General features: G+C 42.6%; 1 protein-coding gene across 2 annotated transcripts in view; it reads right to left on the bottom strand.

The window, feature by feature from the left end:
• Positions 1 to 17,630, bottom strand: part of trpm3 (transient receptor potential cation channel, subfamily M, member 3) — a 165,778-nt gene extending 148,148 nt beyond the window's left edge. For both annotated transcript variants that reach the window (XM_085367211.1, XM_085367212.1), the window contains exon 1: positions 17,427 to 17,630. In XM_085367211.1, coding sequence (XP_085223337.1) covers positions 17,427 to 17,630 — 204 coding nt within the window. The remainder of the gene's footprint in view (positions 1 to 17,426) is intronic.
• Between the last annotated feature and the right edge of the window lie 1,313 nt (positions 17,631 to 18,943).

Here is an 18,943-nt window from a genome sequence, read left to right as displayed (position 1 = left end):
ACTTAGCTGCGCTGGCATGCCAGCAGCCCAGCCTCGGGATTCTTCTGATTCATGACTGCCGCTAACAGAAAGTGAAACGAAGGTCTCAAACATGCTATGACACTTACCAAAATAAACCAATTACTCAGTTGTTTCAGATTTTCAATTTAGATGGACTCTAAAATAAAACTTTAAAAGATAAGCACGTCATTTTCTTGGTGGGCTGGGCTCCTCATGACCTTTCTTTCCCCAGTTCTGGCATTATATAGCCTATGAGCTACGTAGATCTTCACAAGGTCATCTTATGGTGCAGTGACAGCTGGTGAGATCTCACCACAGGGTGCCATCTCATCCTGTCCATTTATTTATTTATTTAGGCAGGTGATGATGAGGACGGGAACGACGAGACGGAAAACATCAAAGAGGAGTGAGTAGGTCCTTTATTGTGTTTATGTCATGTTCTAGGTCTAAAGAGTGTAAATTAGCTTAAAAAAGAATCTGATCTTTCAGTTGAAGTTTTCCCATTTCAAAATCTTAACATGTGAGACTCGTGAGTTTTGGAAAAAATAAAAATAATAATATCTAAAAAACAAACAAACAAACAAGAGAACGTGGTTATGAAAGAAAAGGACAGCTTCAGAGGTAGCAAGAACAGCACAGACTGAGTAAGAGGTGCTTATGAACGTGATGGACTACTTAAATTTAAATCTATTATTGCATTACAAGAACAGGTTGTTGTTCTTGTCATTGTTTTTTAAATTAATGATTCCTTCATCAACAAGAGGATGTTTTACTTCTGTTTAAATTTTGTGTACAAAGCAGGGCTGCTTGACAGCTAATTCCCAGTCAGCAACTTGTTGCCAGACTATGCCGGTTTGAGAGTGGTGTGGGGACTGATGTTTTCACATTTCCCACATCTGTCTCTGTCCATCTGCCACCCACTAGCCTTTCTCCAGATGGCCGCCTCATTTCCCCCTTCCCTTTGCTGTGTAATTTCTATTTAATTAACATGAGTTGTACTACAATAGGCCAGTGGTTTACAAAGAAGCCGTGGTTCTCACCTTACTGTGCTAGAATGAAACACTTCTATGAAAAGAATTTAAAAAATACTGGGTATCTGCCAATATAGAGCAGGGGTACTATACATTATGCATAACATGAATAGTAATTTATTAAAACCTGTTTTCTGGAATGAAATTAAGAATGCTGCTAGCTCGGGTTAGCATTGAAAATGGAAAGGTCAGAAGCTTGGAAAAACAAGAAGCGTGTTAAGTGACCAGAAGCAACAAAAAGTGTTGCTGAGACAACAACAGGGTGCAAATGCAATTGCCATTACCAGAACATCTGCACAAATCATCCTTCTTCACACTTGGTCTTAGCACTACCTTGCAGTGGTAACCCACCACATCGCCCACGCATGTCAGTGAATCAGCTATTGTTAGCCTTCCAATCAAATAAAGCCAATATCTCACACAATTACAAAAGTAGTTAGGAAAATAAATGTCAAATAATTGTCTGCTGAGTGGTCTTTTAATCTCTTTCTTTCACTGTAGGAGCCACAAGGGGGCACTAGTATCACCACAGCACTAAAATATTTGCTCAATTGATTTTGCATGAGTGTCACATTTTGTTAATCACCTGCACTTATTGAACAGCTACACTGAGAGAACTTCAAAGCACAAACCATGAAAGCACAAAACAAAGTTGCAAGATAAGGCACATATCAGATTCACAAGCAGCCAATTGAGATGGTTTGCATCATTTATAACTTAATATAACCAGACAGTGTATTCAGTCAGCAAAGAGAGCTACGTAGCTCTTCTTTTCATCATGATGTCTTTGCGACACTCACACAGCATCATAACCTGAAGGCTGAATCTTCTTTGTTACATTAGTAAAAAGAAGATTAGGACTCTCAAAAACATGACAACACTTAAAGTGAGCCCAGGAGAGCCAAGACAAAATAAAAAGTGCATCTTATTTATGAATATAAAATAAAAAAAACACATCATGCCCTAAAAAAATCAGTAAGTGCCTCCCAGCGATATTAGAATCAATACCAGAAAACTGTACCTAGGATGCAAATGTAGGTAAAAATGAGACGTTTTATGCAAAGCAGGAGAAAGACTGACCACCTTTAGCAAAAAAGTTGCAAAAAAATCACATAATCACTCAAAACTTGAAATGTTTAAGAAGGTAATCAAAGCTTTTACTCTCTCATTGAGTTTTGGATCCAAACAGCTAACAGTATAAAACTGAACGTGTTTCCAATCAATGTCAAAAATACAGCTATTTGCATTTAATCGTTAAGTGTCTGTCTTTAACTGTAAAAATAGCTTGAAGAGGCAAACAGCACTAACCTGACGTCTGATCTTATTTTTAATATTTTGAGTGTTTGTGCAATGGAGCAGAAAACACAAAGAAGTTTGTGAGAAAGAGACTTTTGTTCTAAAGCACTGCTTAAAAAAAACGCACTGTTTCCATAGGAACTGTGAAAGCTTTCCCTCTTTTATGACCTCTGCCTCAGAAGCATTATTATACTTGACTTAATTTTAATGAGAATCCAACACGAGCAGAAGGTGAAGCATTAAAAAAAAATAAGCCTGAAATACTGCTAACACAACTGTGATGTGGAGCTATTTGGTGAACATTTACTCTTTTCCAAAAGAATTTAATGAAGCAGTGAAGCTGTTAGTAACAGTGGTCTCAAAAACTTTGTATGGTTAAACTCTGTAACCTCTTATGAAGATACTTTTAAAATTTAAAAAAGGGAAATGTGAACATATAAAAAGAAATCGGGCACTTTCAGTGCAAGTGATTAAACCTTAACCTAAAAGTGGAATTTCTAACTTTTATCATAAAACTTTACTAAAAAAGCAACAAAATTTTAGGAAATAATTTGTTTTATGCAAAAGTTGACCTCTGACCTTGACTTTGAGTTCAAGGTCACTGAGATTGGAATATGTCAAAGGTTTTTAGTAGATGCACCTATGGTATGAATTTCAACATCCTATGTTGCCCTGTTCTCGAGTTAGGCAGAGCGGCCACCCACCTAGCAGGATGGCGACAAAACTCCACCCCCAACTGATGCCTTATGCTTCCCGGTAAGTAAGCTTCACAGAGCATCCCAAGTCGCTCAGCTAAAGTTAGTTTCTTGAAATTTTATTTATTGCCATGAAATTTCAGCTATGAATGTCTTTTTTGTTTTGTTTTGTTTTGTTTTTTTGGTGGAAAAAAGCTTCCATAAAAAGCTTTTGTAAAAGCATCTACCACAGTTAGCAATGCTAAGCAGTTAGCCGTACCTTTTTAGTTCTGTGAGGCGATTATCCATATTCATGCACATTGAAGGACTCATAGGCCCATGAATGAAACAGCTAATGTAAAATTTGCTTAAATTCTTGCCAAGCAACCACAGGAGATAACATGAGAGGATTTTTTTAATTGCCTAGCATACACTTCCTGCCTTGATTCAGATTCCTTGCATGTGTCGCCTCCCCAGTGACCAGACTGCTGACTGAGGGCCCGGAGGCCTGGATGCTGGAGCCAGTCATGATCACATATCTTATCCGGCAGATTATCATGCAGGTTATTTGTTGGGTGATTTCTATGCAAAAGCAGTGTTGGGCACAGGCAGACCCTGTGCCCAACACTGCAGCAAAATAACAATAAAAAAAAGCCTGGAGGGAAATAGCAGCAGGAATAGCTGTAGAGAATTACCAGATGCAACTTTTTTTATAACCCATTGTGAAATACAGTCAACTAGTATGAGTGCAGAGAGAGAGAATGGCACAGCACGAACCATTAAATGAAAAGAATAAAACAGCGAGGTTTCAAGTGAGGACTTTGAACTACACAGTTAGGATGGTAGAAGCTGAATGAGACAAATTAAAACATGAAGCATAGAGATGGGAACATCAAAATCTGCATCTGTTTCTCCTACAAACACGTGAAGAACTTGATTTGTTCGCATGACTGTTGTATGCAAGCAGGACATTTTTACAGTGATGTAAGTTCGGTTACCCCAACTGAGGCTGCGTGATCGACCTGTGTTTGCTTTTACATCAATGCTTAAATTACGGGAAAAAAATAGAAAATAAAATCTTAACTTACATCATTATGTACCAGTTTTGTGTGAAAAAATGATTTGCTAGAAGCTGGGATATATACAGAGTATATACAGACGACAGAGTGACTCATGGAAAAATGTAGTAGGTCTTTTGCACTAAAACAGTTTCCTGCTGTGACCAAAGCTGCCAGGTTTCCATTTAAAAAGCTATCTGATGTTTGGTGTAACTTTCTTTTTCTTTTTTTCTATTTCTTAACATCAAATAAATCTCCAGAAAAACATAGTAAGCACCAATGTGTCCCATCAGAGCAGCTAAAGACCTATAAGAAAAAGAGTCAAATGAGCTCTGGGAGCTTTTGATGTCATGCTCCGGGGGCAAGAGTGATCAAGGGAGGGGGGTAATATCTGTTTTACAGACAGTATGGTCCCACTGTGGCATGAGATGAGGCTCATTACAACCAAAGCTTGATAGTGACGGTACAAGCTGAGAGGCTTTGACACTACCATCCCATCTCAAATTGCCATATCCTCAAAAGGAGACTCTTCATATATTCTCACACGGTTCACATATTAAAATACACAGAAGCTACGCTCAAACAGACATCACACAGATATGGGAAACCTGAGGAAAAAAACCATCCCCGTGGACCTTTAAAAGAGATGTGGGACTTCTCTAGCCTTACCGAGCAGACGGTCTCTATGATCCACAGATGGCTTCGTGAACTGCAGGGCATTCGCATGGCAATAAAGAAAGACCCAAATTGAGAGAAACAGTGTATCACACACTTAATCTCTACAGACTTGTGCATAGGGAAATTTAAGCGATAGCTCCAAACCTAATTTGGTGTGAAATTTGTGTGGCTGTGAAAAGCTGGGCTAGATACAAAGTAACAACTCCAACTGTATCAAGTTGTTCTGCCCTTGCACTTAACTAGGCAGACAGACAACCATCATCCCATGTAGAAAAACCACACCGTTGTTCCTTTCTGGTGGATTTATTTGATTGGATGCATAGCATGGCTTTGTCGAAATACATGAATGGATGAATGGTAAAACTGTAAACAAACACAAAATATCCCATGTGAGCTAATATAAGCAAACATTCTTACAATTAGAAGATGCTATGACCTGTTACTATGCAAAGCAAAGCAGAACGAAACAAGCTAACAAGCTAACGTTAGCGGTTAGCTAGCGCTAATTAGCGTTTAGGCTAATGACTAATAAAGCACATCATTGAGTCAATTTGCTTTCTCAAAATATCACAAACAACACACGGCAGTTAGTGCTAACATAAAACACAACAATACTGCCAACTTACAGACTGTGCTGGCTTAAGAGGTAGCATAGGCAGGCACAGGAGTAGCAAACTGTCCTTCTCCCGTTAGACAGGAAGTAATGAGAAGTAGCACTTCCGGTAGAATGTCAAAATAAAATGAACAGTGTGCCAGAAACGAATAAAGATTGCATGAACTTGTATAACACTACATAACATGAGTGGTGACTCTTAAGGAGCCAGAACACTCCCCGCCTGACATCGGTAAGATGTCACACTTGTACCCAAACTAAACTTGTTGCACAGCAGCTGATACAAGAAGAACAACGTCTGTGACTGGCCTAAAGTAAACTTTGGCTTTACCATCTTTCACCACCTTGACTTCTACCTTCCTGACAAGTCCGTCACTACTAGGATGAACCTTTGCAATCACCCCCATGGGCCACTGATTTCTCTTCACGAGAGGATCTTTCAGGAGGACCACATCCCCCTGCTGCAGGTTTGGTCTGGTGGAATGCCACTTGCGGCGGCATTGCAGTGTTGATAAGTACTCCTTACGCCAGCGATGCCAGAAAGAGTTGGCCAGACTCTGAACTCTTTTCCACTGTTGCCTGTAGAGGTCCTTCTCCCCGAAGTCACCTAAGGGTGTTGGAGGTGCACCAACTTTTTGCGTGAGGAGTGTGGCGGGAGTAAGGATGCACGGAACATCGGGATCACTTGACACTGGAACCAGCGGCCGTGCGTTGATGATGGCGGCCACCTCTGCCATGAAGGTGATCAGGACGTCGTGCGTGAGGGGCCTGGAACCAAGTTGAGAGAGCTGGGAGTCTAATATCTTACGTGCCACTCCTATCATCCGCTCCCAACTGCCCCCCATGTGAGAAGAGTAGGGAGGGTTGAAGACCCAACTACATCCATGATCATTTAGGAAGGATTTAACACGTGGGTCACAAGGAATCCTTTTGTCAAACCCTAGCTCCCTGGAGGCTCCTGTGAAGTTAGTTCCACAATCCGATCTCAATTGCTTTGCAGGTCCTCTGACTGAAAAGAACCTGCGGAGAGCGTTAATGAAGCTAGACGTGTCCATCCCCTCTATGATCTCAAGGTGAACTGCCCTTGTGCTCATGCAGGTGAACATCACTGCCCATCGTTTGCTGCTGGCAAGTCCACCCCGAGTACGACGAGAGGCAACAGACCATGGCCCGAACACATCTATGCCTACGTAAGAGAATGGAGGCTCAGCACTAAGGCGTTCTGCAGGAAGATCTGACATTTTTTGGAACTGTGTTACTCCCCTTAGCTTGCGACAAACTACGCATGAGTAAATGAGGCTGCTGATCTGGCGTTTACCTCCTAAGACCCAGTAACCTGCGGATCTTAAAGCACCCTCTGTAAGATGACGCCCCTGGTGCCTGACCCTTTCATGGTAATAGCGGACTAACAGGTTAGTTACATGGTGTTTGTGCGGCATAATCAAGGGGTGTTTTTCTGCGGACTCAAGGTCAGAATGAAGAAGGCGTCCGCCAAGCCTCAGGAGGCCTGATTTGTCAAGGTAGGGAGAAAGCTTTAAGAGAGGGCTTTTCTTTGGGATGTCCTTCCTTGACTCTATTTGTTTGAGCTCCTCTGGGAAGCTTTCTTGTTGGACTGCTTTTATAACCGTCTCTCTTGCTTGCTCAAAATCTGAGGTAGTGAGTTCATGACATATATGCCATCCCTTACATTGTCCGCCTGATTGCTTTACCTTAAAGGTGCGTGCAATGTGTGCCAAACGTGCAACTGCCCTGGTAAGGGACTGCCAGCTGGAGAAAGATTCTAAGTTTGCAGTCTTTAAACAGGGGTATGATGTTTGAATGGTGGCAGTGATCAAGGGACGAACTTCAATGTCTGAGTCGGGGTTTTGAAGTTGGAATGTACCTGATGAGTTGCTCTGTAAGGGCTTTAAGGGAAACTCCGGCCCTTTCAACCATGTGCTGGACAACAGTTTTTCGGCAGGTAGAGATCTGGATCCGTGATCGGCCGGGTTGTGCACCGAGGGTACATAGCCCCACTGAGTTGGTACTGTTGCTCGTCTGATGCGTTGCACCCGGTTGTTCACGAAAACGTGAAATCTTCTTGCCTCATTGTAGATATAGCCAAGAACGACTTTGCTGTCGGAGAAGAAGCGCATGTTACTAATCTGAATGTCCATTTCATCTCTGATTAGTTCCCCAACTTCCACCGCTAACACCGATGCACACAGCTCGAGCCTGGGAATGGTAAGATCGGGCTTGGGGGCAAGTTTGGCTTTCCCGAATATGAACGCAAACTCTGTCTCACCATTTTTGTTCGTTAACTTCAGGTAAGCCACGGCTGCAATAGCCTGGGTTGATGCATCACAGAAGACACAGATTTCTCTGTGCTTCGCACCAAGAAAGGAGAAGGAGCAGTATGGCCTTGGGATACGGATTTGCTCGAGTTGTTTGAGAGCATTCTTCCATTCTGACCACTCCTTAAACATGCCCTCTGGAAGAGTCTCATCCCACCCACAAGTCTCTTTTGTCAGCTCCCGCAACAGTGCCCTCCCCTTGATGCTCACTGGCACTGCAAACCCCAGCGGGTCAAAAAGGCTGTTGATAGTGGACAGAACACCTCTTTTCGTGTAAGGCTTTTCGGCTTGAGAGACTCTGAATGTGAAGGTGTCGCCTTCAATGTCCCAACATACTCCTAAGCTTCTCTGCATTGGAGGAAACTCTGTGTTGAAATCTATGTCCTTGAGCCCGCTTGCCAAGTCTACAGTAGAGAATGCTTTCATGACATTTGGGCTGTTTGAAGCTATTTTGTGGAGCCTCAGGTTGGACGCAGCGAGCAGCTCCTGTGTGTCTTTGAGGAGCTTAATTGCCTCTGACTCAGTAGGGAGGGATTTGAGTCCATCGTCGACATAGAAATGTCTTTGAACAAACTGTTTGGCCTCAGAATAGTGCTGTGTGTCGAACAGGTGTGCTGCCTTTCTCAGACCGAAAATTGCCACCGCTGGAGAGGGGCTGTTGCCGAACACGTGCACTTTCATTCTGTACTCGACAACTGGCTCTCTTGGGTCATTGTTGCGGTACCAAAGGAACCGGAGGAAGTTCCTGTGGTCTTCTCGCACCTGAAAGCAGTGGAACATTTGTTGTATGTCCGCTGTGACAGCCACCGTTTCTTCTCTGAAACGGATGAGCACCCCAATCAGACTGTTATTCATATTTGGACCTTTGAGCAGCACATCATTTAAGGACACTCCCTGAAACTTAGCACTTGAGTCAAATACCACCCTGATGTTCCCGGGCTTCTGCGGGTGATAAACGCCAAAGAAGGGCAGATACCAGCATTCTTCTCCTTCTTCGAGAGCTGGTGCTGGTTCGGCGTGATCCCTGTCAAACAACCCCTGCATAAAATCCATAAAATGTCTCTCCATCTCAGGGCGTTTATTTAATGTGCGGCGCAACGACTCTAAGCGGCTGAGTGCTTGATTTCTGTTGTTTGGGAGGTGGGTTCTCGGTGTACGGAAAGGAAGTGGAGCTGTCCAGCTATTTGCATCGTCTTGGTAAAAGTCTCTTTCCATAATTTCCAGAAAGGCTTGGTCCTCAAAGGAAGGGGCTAGCTCTTCGTCCTTTTCACTTTGCTGGAATATGTGTTTCCCTATTTGACATGAACTGTGAGTGTTCCAGGATTTGTTGTGTGACTGCTCTTTGACATGAAAGCTGTTTTGACAGGGTGTTAGGAGACTTGGACGCCCGTTCTCTAGAACACTCGTTCTGTATGTGCCTATGATGGCTGGCTTATGGGCTCCTCCTAGGCATACATCACCTACAATAACCCACCCAAGTGCAAGTCTCTGGGCAAATGGAGCATTGACTGGTCCATTCACTCGTTCATACACTTTGTGCACTTGTATTATGTCTCGGCCTAACAGCAACATAATGTCAGCCTCAGGGTCTAGGGGCTGCATATGATCTGCTAGGTGTTTGAGGTGTTGATGGGCTAGGGCAATCTCTTGCGTTGGTATTTCATTCTTGTTGTCTGGGAGTGAGTCACACTCGAGCAAAGAAGGCAGAGGAGAGCTGAACTGGCCATCAACAGACTGTATAAAGAGGTTCTCAGCTAAGCGGCCATTTGTAGTGGAAACCCCTGTACATGTCTTAAGTGTGTATGGCGCTAGGTTGCTCATTGGGATGCCAAAGGTGTCGAAAAGATTTGACTTCGCTAATGACCTATTGCTCTGGTCATCTATGATAGCGTAAACCTTGACCTTTTTGTCTGGATGCCCCTTTGGATAAATGTAGGCTTGACATATTTTGGAGCAGGAACGCCCCCCACCTAAGTCCCCACAAACTTGAGTGCATGCTGAGCTAGTCTCCAAGTCTAGGCTACTCTCCCCGCCATGCTCCTCCCTGTCCTGGTCTGGGGCAATGTTTTGAGCTTTTGTGTTTTGTGTCCATGGAGCTGGACCTGCATGCAGCGCTGCAACGTGTTTGTTGCTGTTGCACTCTAGGCAAGTAATCTCTTCCTTACAGTCTTTAGCTTGGTGAGCTGAGGAATTGCAGCACCTAAAACAGATGTTGTGTTCCCTGAGGTATGCCTTACGCTCATCTAGTGTCTTTTCCCTGAAACCTCTACACTTCTTTAACGGGTGCGGTTTCTTGTGGATGGGACACAGTTTGTTTGTGAACTCACTCGTGCTGCCTAAGTTTGGTTTGTGAGTTTTGTTTACCTCTGTTTTGTGGACGGCAACAGGCGGTCTTGACTTGGCAAATCTTGTATAGTGGTTGTCGTGAGTTGTTGGATAGGATGTGGGACCTGATACAGTAGACTTAAAACTGGGGTCGTTTCTCATTTTCGCTTCATCTTGTATGAAGCGACAGAAGAATGAGAATGGAGGGAAATATACATCATGTCTCTGCTTGTATTTAGTCCCCTCTGACATCCACCTGTCTTGAAGATTTGTTGGCAACTTATCAACTATCGGGGCAATGCCACGTGATGTGTCCAAATACACTAGCCCAGGTAAAGAGCCGTCTGATTTGGCTGCATCAATTTCAGAAAGTAGGTCGCCAAGTTCTCTGAGATTCTGGGGGTCTTTGTTTGACACTCTAGGAAAGCGTTCAAGTCTGTCAAGGAGCGACTTCTCAATAGCCTCTGGGGTGCCATAACATTCTTGTAGCCGTGTCCAAACTCGACGTAGGCCCTCTGCTGGATTGTTGAGATGGACAGAGCGTATACGTTTGGCATGCTTAGACGACTCTTCTCCAAGCCACCGGGTGAGCAAATCTAACTGTTCGCTAGGCTTTAAGCTTAACCCTTCAATAGCGTTACAGAAAGAAGCTCTCCATGCCCAGTAGTCCTCTGCTCTGTCCGTAAACTTTGTCAGACCGTCTGCCACCAATTCTCTTTTTGCCAGAAACTTAGCGAGATTAGCAAAGTCACTGTTCCCGTTGTTGATTTGCGTTGGCTGGAAAGGTGGAGTGTAAGGGGAAAAGCTCATAGGTTGCGGTGTGGTACTTACATACCTTTGGCCACATTTTTCTTGGGTATCAGCAGCTGGTGTCAGATGGCTGCCAATCTCATATTTGATGTCCTGTTGATTTACCTGTGGGACATATTGAGGTGAAGTGGCTGGATCGGGGATTGGACTGATGTCACATTGTTTTATCGGCGTAAAGTGTTTGGGGTCCGGCACGTCTTCTCTGCGATGCTCTGGTGAAGAATATCCAAGATAACTCTGTAGTCTGTATGACTGGGTTGAAGCTGGAAGCTGGAGTAGAGCGTGAGAGTTCAGCGCTGGTTGTGAGTTCTCTTGACCCTGTCGTGATTCCCCATATTGTTTTTCTGACACACGAGATGACCACATTTCCCCGCTTACCTCCTCTGCTATTGCTGCTTCAAATACATTGGCTTCAGCGAGCGCAGCTTCTGCTTCCTTTTCTTCTTTTAGTGCTTCTAATGTAGCACTTAACTCTGCTTGCCTCATTTTCACCTCAATCTCCCGTCGTGTAAACTCTGCTCTGGCACGTGCTGCTTCGGCCTTTGCCCGTGCTTCGACTGCTGCTTTGGCGAGTGAGCTGCGGGATCTGGATGTAGATCCAGAGCAGGTGGACCGTACCTCCAGCTGCTCCTCCTCTGCTGACAGCATAGTGGCGTCTGGGTCAGATGTCTGGAAGACTGCCTCCTGAAGTAGCCGTTTCGCCAGTCTTTTTACTGTTCTGCCCTTGCACTTAACTAGGCAGACAGACAACCATCATCCCATGTAGAAAAACCACACCGTTGTTCCTTTCTGGTGGATTTATTTGATTGGATGCATAGCATGGCTTTGTCGAAATACATGAATGGATGAATGGTAAAACTGTAAACAAACACAAAATATCCCATGTGAGCTAATATAAGCAAACATTCTTACAATTAGAAGATGCTATGACCTGTTACTATGCAAAGCAAAGCAGAACGAAACAAGCTAACAAGCTAACGTTAGCGGTTAGCTAGCGCTAATTAGCGTTTAGGCTAATGACTAATAAAGCACATCATTGAGTCAATTTGCTTTCTCAAAATATCACAAACAACACACGGCAGTTAGTGCTAACATAAAACACAACAATACTGCCAACTTACAGACTGTGCTGGCTTAAGAGGTAGCATAGGCAGGCACAGGAGTAGCAAACTGTCCTTCTCCCGTTAGACAGGAAGTAATGAGAAGTAGCACTTCCGGTAGAATGTCAAAATAAAATGAACAGTGTGCCAGAAACGAATAAAGATTGCATGAACTTGTATAACACTACATAACATGAGTGGTGACTCTTAAGGAGCCAGAACACAAGTCTTTTTCTGTGAAAGAGGAGAGGAGCTTGTACCGAACCATTTGCAACAAATGCAGCATGAATGCATAATTTAACATATGGTGATGAAGCCACCAAACATATGCACATTAAAAAAGTGGCTGCAGCAATCTTTAAAGTGCAGGCTTAAAGTGCATCGATGAGTATAAACACCCAATATGTAGCTTTATTTATAGAAAGGCATCGGTGGATACTGCTCAGACATGTTTTTGGTGCTGGTGCAGGTGTGATCAATAATATTAATTAGCAGCTGCACTTTAATTATCACCGTTTCTGGGATCTGATTGCGTGCCTGCTGGCTCTCTCTGCAATTATATAATGAGAATTTATAAAGCTGAGCAGAAGCTGTAGTTTGAACCTGCTACAGCCAGACAACATAACACGCTGCACTCACTTTTTTAGCCATACGCATAAACATAAGCATGCATGTTTCACTAACATAAATACGTACAGATCCAGAAGAAAGGACGTTAAGAAAGTTAGTATCATTTTTGGACTTTGGCTCGCTATATTTGGCGCTTCACTTGACACTGTGTTGCAAATGACTGAGATCACATCATGAAGGGATTGCTAAACAGTTGTTTTCATACTAGCATCAGGCTGAATTATCATCACTTTTATAGCCCTCTTACTGAAAGCGGCATTACCCAAGGCCAAAACCGTGAGATGTTGCTCTTAGCTTACTTTTTATATCCTCTGTTATTTTTTAACTTCTTCTTTTACTTGGCCTGTGTTTGTCTTTTATACATATATGATATTGTACAGGACTTTGATTAGCCCTTTATAAATAAGTGATTTTTAAATAAAGTGTATGGTATGGTATGGCCTTAGCTTGAAGTATGATGGTTAAGCAAGTTCCTTTGTGTTATGGAAGCCTTTGTAATGACAGTAGACTGACCAATGTGGAAACTGTGGAGAATTAATGTTTATATTAAACATGTTTCTCATAATCGATCTATTTTTAGATGGATGTCAACTTTTTTAGAATATATTTGTCTGTATAAAGAGAATGCATCGTAATGAGTTTGAGACCGCTGGTGTAGATCACAAATCATATGTGGGCGTGGCCTGTGCTGAACCTAAAGAGTCAGTACCTTCTTTGTTAAATGAAACTGTTGCCAGCAAATTAAAAATCAGAAATATTTCTTTTTTTTTTTTTTAAAGTATGTTATATTTAGTTTTGCACCAACCTAACTACCAAATTTACAGTCTCACCTCTAAAGCAATTATTAGCCATTTTTACCCCTCAGATGTAAAAGGTTGACGGGGTATTGTTGTCAGCCGGCCAGGCGGGCAGATAGTCAGTGGGTGGTGTGGACACGTTTGTGAATCCAATAACTTGAGAATTAAACAATGTAGGATTTTCAACTTTATACCAAAGGGGCATCTTCTAGGAGGCTGAGGGGTAGCACAGGCTCGCATCAGTATTTTTAGAAATACTTTTGAAAGATATGAGATTCAAAATGTGTTCCTTTATTGTTTTTTTGTTTTGTTTTATTTCTTACAGTTCTATGTAAGGCGACTGTGGCTCAGGGGGTTGGGAAGCGTATCTGTAACCGGAAGGTCGCCGGTTCGATCCCCGGGCTCTCTGTCCTGGTCGTTGTGTCCTTGGGCAAGACACTTTACCCTACCGCCTACTGGTGTTGGCCAGAGGGGCCGATGGCGCGATATGGCAGCCTCGCTTCTGTCAGTCTGCCCCAGGGCAGCTGTGGCTACAACCATAGCTTGCCTCCACCAGTGTGTGAATGTGAGAGTGAATGAATAGTGGCATTGTAAAGCGCTTTGGGTGCCTTGAAAAGCACTATATAAATCCAATCCATTATTATGTGAATAAAAGCAACGCAGTGGTGAGGTGGTTATCACTGTTGGCTCACAGCAAGAAGTATTCAGATCTACTGATCACCTGGGGTCTTTCTGGTGTGGAATTTGCACTAGTGGGCTCACTAAGTTCTTGCAAACAAATCCGTCTTAGGTTAACTCATGATTCTCAACTGGCCATAGGTTTGAATTTTGGCATGAATGGGTGTCTGTCTTTCTGTGTTTGGGTGTACCCTCCCTTTCACCATGACAGCCCAAATAGCCTCCAGCACATGAACTGGATGAGTTCGATAGATTGATGTGAAGAAAAGGTGGCAGTGATCATTTGTGCAGAAAATAGGAGAAAAATGTCTGAGGATTCTAAGAGCTGTGAAAAAGAACAACAATGTGACCACAAATCGAAAACTGTACCCATGCTAGAAACATATACCAATACATCTAATGTCTCATCTGCATCTGCAAAGGCAATATATTACATTTCGATTTCTATGCAAAAAAATAAAATAATAATAATCTAGGCACAGGGTGATGGTTAAACTAAGTGTATGCTGACCCCAACCAAGAAGCCACAGTTTGATTTACAACAAGTAAAAGGAAGGATCAACTTGTAGTATCGTAACGAAATGCACTGTGCTGTTTGTGCAGTCAACTTTGAGGTTATACTTAAATACATAACACAAAAGAAATGGAAAAGTAATGTAATATCTGGAACAAATTAACTTCTATGGGTAATACGTTAAAAAATAAGCATAAAAGTAACACTCCAAACACTTGGTTACAAGCTGAAATAAGAAGTATTTAAAAAGTCTGTAACTTAATAGCATAAGTCATTTTAACTTAAGCAGACTGGAAAGCCTGAGCAGGAATATTACATTTGACAGGCTCATGAAAGCACTTTGACTGAACTTCTTAACCTAAGTTGGCAGAAGATGTCATCTCTTAGTTTGATAAAGGCTTTGCAGCTGGTTGCCTTATTCGCCTTTTTTGTAAGGTTTTTTTTTTCCATTTAGTATGCAGACATTTACTCGAGATTTCAAGAAATACACTTAAATCCACAATACTGTGGTGAATGTTTTTTTTTTAAATGCCTCATTCTCCTGGTCTTCCCTGGCCTCTAATCCTCCCGTCTTTCATCCATTCAGAATAATTACAAAATATTGGATGTTAGGTGAGTAATTCTTCATCTATCACTATTTCTATTCTTCACTGTCTGTCCCACTCATTTAGTTAGTCACACACAGGATCACTCACTCGCTCTATAAAAAGGCATACAAACACACACACACACCTACAGCAGCCATTATGGATGACTAATGATGTGACACTAGCAGTGGTGTTGCAGTGTAGTATGACACAGAGGTTCATATCCAAGCAACTCAAATCCCAAATGACCAAGAGAAGCTAATGCTGTGCACATGAAACGCAATCAGGAGAATATATAATGGCTTTAATGTTATGAAATGAGCTTTTTCCATATATTCAGATGATCTCTAAGCCCACGTGGAACAAAACTAGCTGCTCACTACCTTTAAGTCCATGTGGCTAAAAAATAAATAAATAAAAGCTCCATTTCCTTTGAGTTTTTTTGTGTGCAATATTAAATCGTACTGGTTACTGGAGCACAAGTGAGAAACTGGAAACAGATCTAGTATCTCCATCTGTGCATATCGCTGTCCCCTGCACATCTCCAACTGCAGGAACTGCTGCCAAATCACGCCACAGATTGGCTAAGTGCGATAGTTCGGCTAACCGATGGCTTTAGCTGGTCTCATCTAAATCCATAGACATCAAAGAAGATCTGTATTTCGGAAAATAGTGTGAACCGGACCCTGCATCCCTAAGAATCATATTACCCAGAAGTTTCATCACTGCTGCAGTGACTATGGAGAAGATTTTTCCCACTAGCTTGACAGATGCTGCCATAAGAAGGAGTACACAAGCATCCTGGCACTTTGAAGCGGAACAAGAAGACAAGCAGAAAAATGGAAATAAGAAATGAAGAGTAGAGAACAGTAAGAGTCTGAATTTCAGTGATTCATCTAAACTTCCGATATATTTACAAGCAAGTGCTAATAGTTTAATTCTGTCTCCTGGATTATTCATAAATTGTAAAGTAATGCTAATCCACAGGAATATTGTATTATGCGTAGGCCATTTCCGAAGAGGCTATTAAGATGGAGATTACACTTTGTAGTCGCCATCGTTAATATGTTGTTGATGGATAATTCAGATTTAGCAAACAGTTTGCTGTGAGGAAACAGTGAAATAATAAAGCTGTTTAATAACCATCGGTATTGTTACTTGATCCTAAGCTTGTGTAATATAATACAATCCAGAATAATGATTTCCAAATGTGATTGTAACTCTATAAAAGAAAAAAAATGTAATTACTGAGTCCATTATCATTCCCAAATGCTGCTGTCATTCAACCCATTGGTTTCGCACAGAATCACACAAGCTCTTCTGCAGGTTCACAGCCTTGACAAGTGAGCCACATAAACATTAATATTCATCTACATAATGTTAACAGATTCTCTAATATAGTGTATACATTTATACACATAATCTGCAAGTAGAGCAAGAAAACTGATTTCACTGTGAGAGAAATATTTGCTAAAATTGGTTGCTGAGGGTTATTATAAAGTGTTACCAAGATTAAAATATCTGTTTTTAGAGTCATAAAGCTGATACCTGTTTTTTTAAAAATGCAAAAACTTCCAAATGGCACTGTCCTCAAGGCTGGTCTCTTGTTTGGTTCAATACACAAGGTAAGTTATTTCATTTGTTTCAATCACTATTGCATGTGCAGTTCTTTTCCTTTGTCCCATTACACATCCACTGGGTATTCTGGGTTTTTACGGGCTGGTCCTTTGGACATTTTGCTAATTATGTGCAGGAAACGCAGGCACCTTAATCACCATTAGTCTTTGGTAGACACGACACTGTGGTGCTCCTACAGAAGACTGCCAGTAAAGTTAAAGAAAAAAGTGGCAGCTTTAAGCCATAACCAGTAAGTGATCTTATATGTTTGTGTGATTTAGAGTATGTGTATACAATAAAGTCAATATGAATATAATAAAGCTATTCTGACTGCTGCATGTGGTTTCCAAGGTAACAGGTGATGGCAGACTATAAAGCTAAAAAAACAACTACTCTGTGGCAAAAACAGCAACCTACCTAAACGCTAAATGTTTTTTACCACTCAAGAAGTATAAAAAGTCTGCTGTTACTTGAGTACTACTAAAATGTACCAGTTTCGTACTAAACTACTAAACTGGTACATTTGATTGGTTAAATTAGTCTTACAAATTCCTTTACCCCAATTACCTCCTGATCTCTCACAGGTGCTTAACAGCAGCCTTTCCTGTCCCATTTCCCCTCCCAGCACCCAGATCATCGATTAATCTTTGGGGGAACCAGTAGCGGGGGCCTCGAAACATCTTACCGGTGGCTGCTGAGAGTTGAGTACCCCCCTCTTGGTGGACCCCCCTCTGGAGCTGAGCCTCTTCCACGACTCTGAGAAACGCCCCCTGGTGGTGGGACGTCCTGGCCCAGATGTCCCGGATGCAACAGATGAATCATCCCGGGTGGAGAACGGCCGCTCCCGTCTTAACTCCCTCCGCTCTGCCCACTTCTTCTTGGAAGCCATTAGTGTTAAAAATGTAGTCAACAGATGTGGCAAGTACGGCAGCCACGCAGACTAGAGGAGGCTGTTCTTGATTCAAACTAGTGCTACAGGTGGCATCTTCACTTCATTCTCAACTACCCACTGAACAGCCCCTGTCTCCCTCTGTTGCCCCCTTTTTCCTTAAGTCTTAAGACTGGGTAAATGTCTGACTCCTGTCTCCCTGTTAATGTCACTTTTTTCTCTCTCTTCTTCTGATCTGTTGCGCAACCTGCACGGCTTCACTCCTGTGCTCTTCTTTCTCTTCTCTGTGTCTTTCCTCTGGCAGGGAGCGAGAGTCAGAGAGGAAGGTGGTGAAGCAGAAGGTGCTGCCTGCACCCTGTTGCATGTGCTGTTACTGTGGCTCAGCCGTTGATGCTGTTTTCCCTCCTCGCAGGGAGAGAGAGAGAGAGAGAGTGAAAAATAGGGAAACAAGGCAATAGAAGGAGAGAGGGAGAGAGAAAGAGAGAGGGAGAGGGAGGAGGAGGGGGTCAGGGAGTACAATATTCAGATCCGGGTGAAAGAGATGAAATAACAACAAGGAGGAGAGGTGGGGAGAGGAGATGACAGCTAGGCAGGTGGAGAGAGGTGAAAAAAAAAGGCGACCACACAAGGAAAAACGAAGAGACAAGCAAGAGTCTCAGGAGTGCAGGGTTCCTGTTGAGCATTGCGCAGAGCTGCTTAAAGCTGACTGAGAGGCACAGAAACAGACACCCTGTTCAGTAAGTCACTCTCTTACTGTGAACACTGTGCTTTGAATACCCACAGCTACTAAAACCTCCATTCCCTCCCTCTCCTGCTTGTCTTGCTTCCCCGATCTTTCATTCAGCTTGTCACTCTCTCCTCTGTGTGTGGCGCATGTGTGTGTCCCCCTCTTCTTCTTCTCTTTTGGTACTTTATGCACATGGTTTACAGTTCATGGCGCAGCCTTGGCTTCTTTGTTGTAGAACAAAAAGTGTCGCCAAATAAAACCAAGAGTCATGGTCTCCTTCTTCTTCTTCTCCATCATCATCATCCTCCTCCACTCTCACACTTCTCACTCAAAGGCTTCAGAAGTGTTAAAAGACATGCCACGCTGTGGAGTTGACAGACGGTAAGGATTTGAGTCCATTTTTCCAGTGCAGTAGTGGAGAAACAGCATGACAGCAAGTCTAATATGCCACAAACTAGATTGTGGCAAAAGGAGAAGAGCACAAAATTATTCTGGGACAAAAAATAATATGAGAGATATAGAGAGAGACGGGAAGAGAGGGATTAAGTAAGATAACGGGACGGAAACGGGGGGATGCACAGTAAAA

The sequence above is a fragment of the Diplotaxodon limnothrissa genome, linkage group LG12 (genome assembly GCF_057381915.1).
Source record: "Diplotaxodon limnothrissa isolate DT_005_m linkage group LG12, D_limnothrissa_male_GT1.1, whole genome shotgun sequence".
Classification (NCBI taxonomy): domain Eukaryota; kingdom Metazoa; phylum Chordata; class Actinopteri; order Cichliformes; family Cichlidae; genus Diplotaxodon; species Diplotaxodon limnothrissa.
Note: the sequence above shows the minus strand (reverse complement) of the source record. Positions and strands in the feature narration are given on the sequence as shown.